This window comes from Mobula hypostoma, chromosome 22 (genome assembly GCF_963921235.1).
Source record: "Mobula hypostoma chromosome 22, sMobHyp1.1, whole genome shotgun sequence".
Lineage (NCBI taxonomy): Eukaryota > Metazoa > Chordata > Chondrichthyes > Myliobatiformes > Myliobatidae > Mobula > Mobula hypostoma.
Window position 1 is genome coordinate 29,253,613 of NC_086118.1, and position 12,035 is coordinate 29,265,647.

General features: G+C 37.6%; 1 protein-coding gene across 12 annotated transcripts in view; it reads left to right on the top strand.

The window, feature by feature from the left end:
- tnrc6c1 (trinucleotide repeat containing adaptor 6C1) overlaps positions 1-12,035 on the top strand; it is a 130,009-nt gene that overhangs the window by 20,769 nt on the left and 97,205 nt on the right. For all 12 annotated transcript variants that reach the window (XM_063074348.1, XM_063074352.1, XM_063074355.1 and 9 more), the window contains exons 3-4: positions 7,527-7,626; positions 7,719-7,740. In XM_063074348.1, coding sequence (XP_062930418.1) covers positions 7,527-7,626; positions 7,719-7,740 — 122 coding nt within the window. The remainder of the gene's footprint in view (positions 1-7,526; positions 7,627-7,718; positions 7,741-12,035) is intronic.

Sequence of the window (12,035 nt, forward strand, 5' to 3'; positions counted from 1 at the left end):
ATGTGAAACATTTCAGTCCCAATTTTTATGATTATTTGTATTTTTGAGTATTATTTACCTATAGAATCTCAAAGTTTTATGTGCATTTAAAGATTAAATGGAGTTCTAGTCATTCTGATTTGCTCTAGGGAATTAAGGGCCTGTAAATATACACATTTGCCCCATAAAACCACAGTCTGATATTACTTCAGCGCTGTATTCTTGTCAGCCAGCAGTATCTTTCGCTCTTTACTAATTGAGAATAATGGGTATATGGGTGTTAGTTTTGTGGTACTGCCACAGATAGGCATCACAGGCAATTAGTGCCTGTCCGACTGGCAGCAATGCTAACACCTGTCACAGGTGAATGTATTTGTTCTGCTGCTCTCTCCCTCTTCCACCCTCCCCAATACTGTATTCAGTATGGTATTTTAGATCTATTAAAATTGGTAGCAGGATTAGCAGTGATGAAGGCTCATGACTCATTTGGTCATTCAGTTAAAGATACTTTGTATCATAATTTTGTAAGAAGGGTAACTTTGAAGGTATGAGACGTGAATTAGCTAAGATAGACTGGCAAATGATACTTAAAGGGTTGACGGTGGATATGCAATGGCAAGCATTTAAAGATCGCATGGATGAACTACAACAATTGTTCATCCCAGTTTGGCAAAAGAATAAACCAGGGAAGGTAGTGCACCCGTGGCTGACAAGGGAAATTAGGGATAGTATCAATTCCAAAGAAAAAACATACAAATTAGCCAGAAAAAGCGGCACACCTGAGGACTGGGAGAAGTTCAGAGTTGAGCAGAGGAGGACAAAGGGCTTAATTAGGAAAGGGAAAAAAGATTGAGAGAAAGCTGGCAGGGGACATAAAAAGCTTTTATAGATATGTGAAAAGAAAAAGGTTGGTTAAGACAAATGTAGGTCCCTTACAGTCAGAAACAGGTGAATTGATCATGGAGAACAAGGACATGGCAGACCAACTGAATAACTACTTTGGTTCTGTCTTCACTAAGGAGGACATAAATAACCTTCCGGAAATAGCAGGGGACCGTGGGTCTAGTGAGATGGAGGAACTGAGGGAAATACATGTTAGTAGGGAAGTGGTGTTAGGTAAATTGAAGGGATTGAAGGCAGATAAATCTCCAAGGCCAGATGGTCTGCATCCCAGAGTGCTTAAGGAAGTAGCCCAAGAAATAGTGGATGCATTAGTGATAATTTTTCAAAACTCTTTAGATTCTGGACATGTTCCTGAGGATTGGAGGGTGGCTAATGTAACCCCACTTTTTAAAAAAGGAAGGAGAGAGAAACTGGAGATAGATCGGTTAGCCTAACATCGGTGGTGGGGAAAATGCTCGAGTCAGTTATCAAAGATGTGATAACAGCACATTTGGAAGGCGGTGAAATCATCGGACAAAGTCAGCATGGATTTGTGAAAGGAAAATCATGTCTGACGAATCTCATAGAATTTTTTGAGGATGTAACTAGTAGAGTGGATGGGGGAGAACCAGTGGATGTGGTATATTTGAATTTTCAAAAGGCTTTTGATAAGGTCCCACACAGGAGATTAGTGTGCAAACTTAAAGCACACGGTATTGGGGGTATGGTATTGATGTGGATAGAGAATTAGTTGGCAGACAGGAAGCAAAGAGTGGGAGTAAACGGGACCTTTTCAGAATGGCAGGCAGTGACTAGTGGGGTACCGCAAGGCTCAGTGCTGGGACCCCAGTTGTTTACAATATATATTAATGACTTGGATGAGGGAATTAAATGCAGTATCTCCAACTTTGCGGATGACACGAAGCTGGGTGGCAGTGTTAGCTTTCAGGAGGATGCTAAGAGGATGCAGGGTGACTTGGATAGGTTAGGTGAGTGGGCAAATTCATGGCAGGTGCAGTTTAATGTGGATAAATGTGAGGTTATCCACTTTGGTGGCAAAAACAGGAAAACAGATTATTATCTTAATGGCTGATTAGGAAAAGGGGAGGTGCAACGAGACCTGGGTGTCATTATACACCAGTCATTGAAAGTGGGCATGCAGGTACAGCAGGTGGTGAAAAAGGCGAATGGTATGCTGGCATTCATAGCAAGAGGATTCGAGTACAGGAGCAGGGAGGTACTACTGCAATTGTACAAGGCCTTGGTGAGACCACACCTGGAGTATTGTGTGCAGTTTTGGTCCCCTAATCTGAGGAAAGACATTCTTGCCATAGAGGGAGTACAAAGAAGGTTCACCAGACTGATTCCTGGGATGGCAGGACTTTCATATGATGAAAGACTGGATCAACTAGGCTTATACTCGCTGGAATTTAGAAGATTGAGGGGGGATCTTATTGAAACGTATAAAATCCTAAAGGGATTGGACAGGCTAGATGCAAGAATATTTGTTTCCGATGTTGGGGAAGTCGAGAATGAGGGGTCACGGTTTAAGGATAAAGGGGGAAGCCTTTTAGGACCGAGATGAGGAAAAACTTCTTCACACTGAGAGTGGTGGATCTGTGGAATTCTCTGCCACAGGAAACAGTTGAGGCCAGTTCATTGGCTATATTTAAGAGGGAGTTAGATATGGCCTTTGTGGCTAAAGGGATCGGGGGTATGGAGTGAAGATAGGTACAGGGTTCTGAGTTGGATGATCAGCCATGATCATACTGAATGGTGGTGCAGGCTCGAAGGGCTGAATGGCCTACCCCACCTATTTTCTGTGTTTCTATGTTTCTATGAAAACAGAGTAGGTACCACAGAATAAATGAAAATGGCAGTTTATTGTGAATCAAAAGTAGCAATTTCCTTGTTTAGAAGTTTTTAAAATCTTGGTAAATTTTCTAACAGCACCCTTTACATGGATTGCATTGTATGGAGTCATTTACTCAATATGTTTTCCTGAACTCCATTGCTTACTATGAGTGCAACTAGTACCACTGACAGCTGGCGAGGCTTGGAATTCTGTGCTGTCAAGGCCATTTAAGAAGATGGAGACTGGTTGCTTGTGGTCAGATAAAACTTGTGCTGTGCAGGACTATTAGAAGACTGGGCTTTGGAGCCAAACTGGACTGAGGCCAGGTGACCATCAAACTTAAGTGGCTTGCTAGTCATTGGAAGATTGCCTCCAGTTATCTTGTTCATAAAGTTTGCATCACAATTAAAAACAAACAATGCAATTTTAGCATATTTTTGCAAGTTTTTTTTTATAACTGTTGCTTATTTCTGCATGTGCCTTGTTTTCATAGCATAATAACCATGGTAATGTAGCAGTTAGTGCAACACCATGACAGCTCAGGGTGTTCTGGAGTTCAGAATTCAATTCCAGCACTGAGAATAAGATGGAATTTTAAGTATATAAAGAATTTTGTGTTGTTACAAATATTTACCAAATTAGTTTGTCAAATTCCAATTTTGAGATACTACTGTTGTACCTTTCTAAAGATACTAAATGTACTTGTTAGTACTGAGAAAGCCAAGTTTGTGTTTGACAAATGGTATTTGCATGATTTTTAACCTATATTCATTCTGTCAAGCATATCAGAAATGCAGAAAGTAATGCAAGAAATGGATGTTGATTTTATTTTCCTGGACTGTTTGTTCCAAAGGCTTTCCTTATAAAGTACACAACTGCAAATTGATTGAATTATTATTTTTAAAAATGCAGGCATATTTCCAAGCAATAAAAATTACATTGGCAGACTTGGGTTTTATATACTAATATTAATGAATTCTGGTTATTTATTAAAATTCCTGATTTATGTGTGCTTTTGTTTGGGGATATTTTTGTTATAGCTCCCTACGATCCTGGTCATGGTGAAATGAAGAAAAACATGCTGAGCATGTATTCCACATTTCATTATTGCATTAAAAAGTAGTTCTGTATTAATTTTTGGGTTTTATCATGCAGTTGTTTCACTGTACTGTATTATTTGCTAGGAGAGTGATATGCAGACATAAAATTCAAGATTCTTTGTTTGTCACTTCCAGTACACAAGTGCAAAGGAGAATAAAATAATTGTTCCTTTGGATCCTATACAGCACAAAAAACATATGATGAGCACAATATAAAACATAATAAATATAAATATACAAGATAGTTTGTACATTGTATGTCCATAAAGTGCTGCTAGGCATAGGAGTATCTATACAGAAGGAGGTTGACAGGAAATGATAAAGTTGGAGGGGGGGAGGGGAGGTTGAGGAGGAATGAGTTAGTGGATGGAGGTGCTGATCAGTCTTGCTGCTTGAAGAAAGTAACTGTTTTTGAGTTTGGTTCTGGTGTGGATACTACATAGCATCCTCCCTGATGAAAGTGGGGCAAACAGTCCATGGGCAGGATTGGTGGTATTACTGGCCCATTTCCAGCAGGTTTCTTTCTGTATATATGCCCTTACGTACACACTGTCAAAATTGTGTTCAAAAGTATGTCATCCTGATGTGATTTTTTTTCACGATAGTAACCAGCAAGCCTTTTGCGCGTAATGTGTATATTTTGCTTTGCACTTTATATCAGTACCCTAGGTGCTCATATTTATTTGATTTGCAATATTTTTTGACTTCTGTTTATGACAAATGCATGAAATCCACTTGCTGTTCTGCAGTGGTCTAAGTGGTTGTAGCAGAATTAATTCAGAAAACTCAATCTTACTGTTTAAGGAGAGGAACTATGATTACCTACTCAACATCAGAAACGGGTCTCTGGAGTGAGTAGTAGTCCAAGGAGAAAAGGGAATGGCATTAACAATAGGATGTATTACTTGCATCTTTTTTTTTGGAATTTCCTGTAAAATGTCCAGAATTGGATGAAATATTGCCATAATATAATTCTTTTCCCATTAGAATTCTTTCATACCCTTGAATATATTAACATTCTGTTAACAATTCTGCCAAAAATCAGTTAACAAAGGGAATCTTGATGAATGCTGAGATCTAAAGACTACTACCTTTTAATCAATGAAATTTGCACAAAGAAAACAACGGGTGAAAATGGGGTAAGTTGTGTTCATTTCAGAAAGCAAAGTAGAATATAAGATTTTGATTAAGAATAACCTTAACTCCTCAATTTGTTACAGGGATTGAGATTGCAGTTTTAAATGTGTTCCTTTGCAAGAGCTTCATTGATGTTCTAGGAACACAGATTTTACCCTTTTTAGGACATTTGCATAGCAGCTCATATCTTCTGTAGTAGGTTTAATTGCTGAAAGATGCAAATTCATTTATTTTACTTGTAAGCAGGGTGTAGTGAGGCTGTCAACAATAGCACAAATCAACTAACAGCCAGTAACAAAGTAGAACTCCTCTTTCCCACAAAATTCTGTTTTATGCACTAACAAGGCCATCCACAGTTAATCTGCATTTATTTTCCCAGCAATTTCCATCTCAAAATGTCATGCTTGTACATAATATCAATGCTGTGGAGCAAATCTAAGCCATGAGTTTTTAAGCCAGTTTTAAATAGTCAAATAGTAAAAAATCATTGTAATTAGAAGAATGCTATTTACTTGATGATTGATATAAAGACATTATTTAAAAAAAATAAATTTGCTTGTTGAAAATGAATTGTGTAGCTTAAAATGGGAATTTCAGTTTTCTGTCTTGCATGATTCTGACTAGACCTGTGTTATGGCTATAAATCTTTCTAGATAGTGGAACCATTGCAATGGATTGGAAAGTCACAAATGTAACATTACAATTCAAAGGAGAGAAGTCAAGAAAACATGCATACCAGACCAAATATCATGCTGTTTTTGGGAAAATACCATAATATATTATTTTGTATGTAGTAGCTGGAGATTTGGGAATTTGTTTGCAATCAGCTGGCGTCTGTATGTTTTTGTACAAGAGACAAATTCACATTGGGTACAGTATGATTTGGCTATCCCCTCTCATGAAGCAGACAGTTGGCATGAAGGTATAATTAGCAATGAGGGAGTTGGCTTAAATCTTGACATTCATGACAAGGGGGTGAATGTAGAGGAACCTTGCTATAAGGTGTAGATGAGTTCACAAGTGGAGCACTGCATACAATTAAGGCCCCATTTAGGAAGTATGTAGTTATATTTGGAAGCAGCTCAGATGATTCACTAAGCTATTTTTCTGAATGAAGGATTTGCCTAGAGAGGAATGTTGAGCAGTTTGGATCTATGTTCTTTGGAGGAACAAAATTGAAATGTGTGACTCTGAATTGGCTACTATAAGTGTATATCAGTGTTGTAGAGGCCAAATCAATGAATCTCTGCAAGGATTGAATAGGCTTCTTATCTATAGGTTATAGAGAACAGACAGTACAAAGTAAAACTGGGGCTATAGCTTGATCAGCTGTGGGAAAAGTAGTATCCATCCTCAAAAGTTCTCACCACCCAGGCCATGCTGTTTTCTTACTGCTGCCATTAGATAGATAAGGGTACCTGAGGTACCTGTACCAGTTACTACCCTTCAACCAAAGAAAATAGGATAACTACACTTATTTAAGGACTCTTGTATTGTTATTTCATGCTCATTATTTATTACTATTTATTTACATCTGCATTTGAACAGTTTTAGTTTACATTTACTCTTCTATAGATTTGCTGAGTATGCTTGCAGAAAAAGAATCTCAGGGTTGTATATGGTGACATCTGTGTACTCTGATAATAAATTTTACTTGAACTTTGAACATTGTATAGAATTATCTTGGTCTGTTCCTGATATTTATGCTCGTGTTATCAAATGTGGAAATTCTAGAGAAGTCAGTATCTTGGACTACCTAGGTTTTGGAGAAAACGCAAGGGTTGTTTTAGACTTCAGTGACTGCAAATTGAGTGGTTACTTTGTTACAATGTGTTGCTTTTATAATGTGTACCTTCTCTGCTGCTGTAGAAAGCTCACATGCCTGTGCATGTGAGTGGCATGGAGGGCAAAAAAGTGACAAAATTTACAAATCTGGATTTGTTACTACTTGTCCATAATTGATGCCTATTTAGAAAAGTAATGGGTATGTTCATGATTTACTTAGCAATTATACTAGCAACTGTCAAAAATGGCAACATGCATGAAGTTAGATGCTTTTTTGATTCTTTCATACATTCTCATCATAAGCTTCTTAGTAAATTGATACAAACATGATTACTTCATTAAACATAATGTCCTCAAATATTTTTAATGAAAATCTGCTGTACATGAAGTTGCAGCAGAAGCTGGCACTTGGAGGAATGCATTAACTCAACAGATCTTCTTAGACTGAAGGATTAGCAATTCTTAATTGGTCTTGTATGTCAAATTCCAGTTAAAAGAAGCATTTACAATTTTGATAAGTTACAATTAGAACTATGTCATATAAAGGTGGATAAGTGATAGTTAGACTTGGAGTGGTAAATCTTTGAACCACGAGCAAGTTTCAGCCCAAAACATCGACTGTACTGTTTTCCATAGATGCTGCCTGGCCTTCTGAGTTCTTCCAGCATTTTATGTGTGAATCTTTGAACCAACATTCAATTAGAATGGAATGTTTTTGATGTGTATTAATGAAATTGTATGTAATAATTTTGCAAATATTGTTTAATATCTATCATCTATCTTAATAGTGAGAAAGAACAAGAAACTAAAGAAGAGGACCGTTTGATGGAAGAAAAGAAAAAGAAAAAACAAGAAGAGAAGAAGAAGAAGGAAGCTGCTCAGAAAAAGGTATTTTACTTGATATTGTTTATCTTTTGCTTAATCTATTTTGGGTCATAAATTGAACCAAGTTTTATATAAGTGTTTTGTTTTTCTTTCAGGCTGCTGAACATAAAACCAAAGGTTAGTTATTGCTTTAATTTTTACCTTTATAGAAGTAAATTGCCTTTGTACAATTTTCCATAATATATTTAGTTATAAAAGTTAAATTTGATGTTTTGATAGTAGGTACCAATATTAATTGTCTGTTAATCAGTGTAGAACTTCAATTAGAACGGAATGTGTTTGGTTCATTAAATGAAAGATAACAAATAATTTTGTCTTTGTTAGTTTCCCATCTTGCTTATTTTATGCAATAGGATATTATTATTTTTATATAAAACTTTTTTCCTCTTTGAACTGGTCCTTTTCCAGTTATTTTGGTGAATTGAATTCGAGATGATATGCTTGTTTTTTTTTCTTTACCCCCTTCCTCAGCAGTCAACCTCAAACAAAATATGACGCAGATCTTACCTTTGAATGCTGTTGTATATTGTAAGTGGTAATTGGATCTACTTTTAGTGGATGGTTTTTTATTATCTTCTTATATAAGTTTCTACAATGCAACAACAGAAAAAAATAGTAAAAAAAAAGGAGGGTTTATACAGTGCAAAACAAACACATCAAATGTGCCGTTCATAACAGTTAAGGAAAAGCACCCATAGTATAATCGTATACCCCACCCTCCCACTACCCAACTCCAAGCCAACTATCATGATACATAGAAGTTAATCAGAACTTTTATCGCCACAGAGCTGTATTTATAAAAATAAGGTATATTGCCTACTACCTGAGCTATATATGTTTACACACACACAAAAAAAAGTTAGTCTTAACTGAAAGAAGCTGGAAGTAAGGGTTTTAAATGCAATAAAAAGGAGGGACAAACCCTTGATCTAAACGGGAATTATGAAAACATTCAAGAAAAGGTCCTCTCACCTTTTGGAACTTTATGTCCGAATTAAGAAATGAATAATGAATCTTTTCAAGGTCTAAGCAGGACATAATGTCTCTGAGCCATTGAGCAGATGGTTTTGAATCCATAGTGCACACAATGACATGTTTACAAAAGTGGCATTCAACAGCAAAATATAATACTTGATAATTCCCATAGTTGATAAATGAACAGAACCTAATTGCATAGTAAGGTGTTAATTGTTGCCACGTTACTACTATGGCAGGGAAAAATATATAACTGTAAAGCAAAATAACAGAACTTCACAAACGAAACTGAAAAGTGATTTATATTGGTAGTGCATCATTTTCTATCCTTTTAACAGTTTTTTTCCTTAAAACCTGTGTGTTCTGTTGTGTGAATGAAGTCACTGGAGAAAATTACTGGTCGATACAAAGCAGCTTCTTTATTTGACGAAACAAGGTACAGCAGGAATTGTATGGAACCGCTTTAGTTTGAAAGATCTGGCTGGCCCAACATGGGGCTCAATATTTGATGTGCCAAACATCAAAGGACAAACCCATGTTTATGCACAATGCTTTCTTTGAAACTAAATGCAACCTTCACACCTCCTGATTCACATCCCCACTGCAGACATCCAAATGAATTTTAATCAGTATTGTCTGGACTGGGATTCACAGCTTTTAGGACCCATTGTTCAGAACTGCACTCCAAATTAAATGTACAATTCATATTCAGGTGTGAAGACTGGTGACCAAATTCACCTGCTAAATGTATATGTCCTAAACCCAAAAATCACTAACTTGTTCAATACTTTACCAATTCTGCCTTGATTTGGAACCATTCCATAACAAACATGTTAATTTGGACATCTCCAGAGTAAAAAGAGCTTAAGACAGTGAAAGTTATGCAGCACTGTTACATTTTAGTGTCCATTCTGTGTAAAGTTTGCACAGTGGAATTCAGAACATTCTAGAGTTCTTTCGCATCCAACAATATCCATTGTCCCTAGTTCCTCAGAAGAAATGTGACCTATTGCAGCAAGGTATCATTCTCACTTCCTACAGTGGCTGGTCTTGTGTATGAATGATTTGAGATTCTTCATTGGTTGCAAGTTACGTGGTAATGCACACAAAATACTAGAAGAACTTAGCAGGTCAGGCAGTATTATGGAACTGTGTGAACAGTTGACTTTTTGGGCTGAGACCCTTCAGGACTGGAAAGGAAATGGGAAGATGCCAGAGTAAAAAGGTGGGGAGGCAAGAACAAGCTAGCAGATAACAGGTGAAGCCAGGTGGGTGAGGGAAGGGTGGGGGGGTATGAAGCAAGAAGCTGGAAGGTAATAGGTGGAAAAGGTAAAAGGCTGAAGACAAAGGAATCCGATAGGAGAGGAGAGTGCACCATGGGATAAAGGGAAGGAGCTGGGTCACCAGGGAGGGTTATAGGCAGGTTAGAAGAGGTAAGAAGTTAGATTCGCAAATGAAAATGTGGGAAATGCGGAGGGAAAAAATTACTGGAAGATGAAGAAATAGATATTCATGCTGTCATGTTGGAGGTGACCTACATGTAATTAAAAGGAGTTGCTCCTCCACCCTCAGAGTGGCCTCATCGTGGCACAAGAGGAGGCCATGGACATGCATAAAAAGCTGATTGTCAAAGGAGTTTGTTTGAAGTTACCCAAACTACAAATTAAGACTACAAATTATCTGGAATAATTCATTGGTCTGAAATGAAACAATCTCCATACACAGACTAAACATTCAAAGCTATTAATTCAATCCCCCTGCTACAGTTAGTTTTAGTATTTCTATTGAGGAATTGCATTGCATACTGGTGAATCCCCTCCCTTGCTGCTGTAGGTTGCAACATCTTTGTAAGGCATAAGCTATTATAATGCATCTTATTTATGATACAAGAAGTGTAAAATGCTTCTTTGCAAATAGCTTTGGATCTACTTGAGGTGTAACATTGAGAGCATTAACTTAAATGTAGAAATTTATGCAAATAATCAAATAAACTAATACTTACAAGCAGTTAATTTGTAAATTTTGCCTGCAGTAACTGAAGATGTCTAGAAGTTGTTGCCTCTGCAATGAAAATATAAAGATTTGTTTCCAAGAATAGATTAAATTTTCCAGTTATCCTACTTGCATCACCTTTGACATTCATTGACAAAAGTGCCATAAAGGAACAAGTAATTATAAGATCAAATTTAATAATAGAAAATAGCAATACATTTGGTAACCTGTATTAATCATATGTACTCATTCCTTAACTGTATGTGCTTTTATTCCTGATTATTTTTCTTTGAAGGTTCCCTAATAGATTCACAAATTTGCAAAAAGCTTTTAAATACTCTAAATTGTTAGGTTACCAATTACTTTTAATAGTTTGTTTAAAAATGGACTACAAATCAAATAGCCAACCAAATTATGAATTTATTTAGATTAAGTGGTGTAACCCCTCAGTCAGAGAGCAATTGTAACTTGAGTTTCAGTGTTGTCCTTAATGGTTGCAGTGGGTAAATTATATTAAAGCAATCAGCTTACTCTGTACAGTGTACAGCAAAATCATCATGGGTTCTGAAAATAAAATAGTCTTGGGCACCCTCCAGCAGATTTGTAGTGTTAACCTTTGGTTAGAGTTTGTGCAGAGGATGAATTTTCTTTTTAAAATTGTCAAACTGCTTTAGAAACTCTTAAAACCCAAGTATCCTTGATAATTCAGCAGGCCAGGCAGCATCTCTAGGAAGAGGTACAGTCAATGTTTTGGGTTGAGACCCTTCATCAGGACTAACTGAAAGAAGAGCTAGTAAGAGATTTGAAAGGGGGAGGGGGAGATGGAGATCCGAAATGATAGGAGAAGACAGGAGGGGGAGGGATGGAGCCAAGAGCTGGACAGTTGACTGGCAAAAGGGATATGAGAGGATCATGGGACAGGAGGCCTAGGGAGAAAGAAAAGGGGGAGGGGGGGGAAAAGTCCAGAGGATGGGCAAGGGGTATAGTGAGGGGGACAGAGGGAGGTGGGGCATTAGTGGAAGTTTGAGAAGTCAGTGTTCATGCCATCAGGTTGGAGGCTACCCAGAAGGAATATAAGGTGTTGTTCCTCCAACCTGAGTGTGGCTTCATCTTTATAGTAGAGGAGGCCATGGATAGACATATCAGAATGGGAATGGGACGTGGAATTAAAATGTGTGGCTACTGGAAGATCCTGCTTTCTCCGGCGGACAGAGCATAGGTGTTCAGCGAAACGATCTTCCAGTCTGCGTTGGGTCTCGCCAATATATAGAAAGCCACGGGATTCTCCCCTCCCCCTTTCTTTCTCCCTAGGCCACCCGTCCCATGATCCTCTCCCTTCTCTAGCCTGGTATCCCTTTTGCTAATCAACTTTCCAGCTCTTGGCTCCATCCCTCCCCCTCCTGTCTTCTCCTATCATTTCCAATCTCCCCCTCCCCCTCCCACTT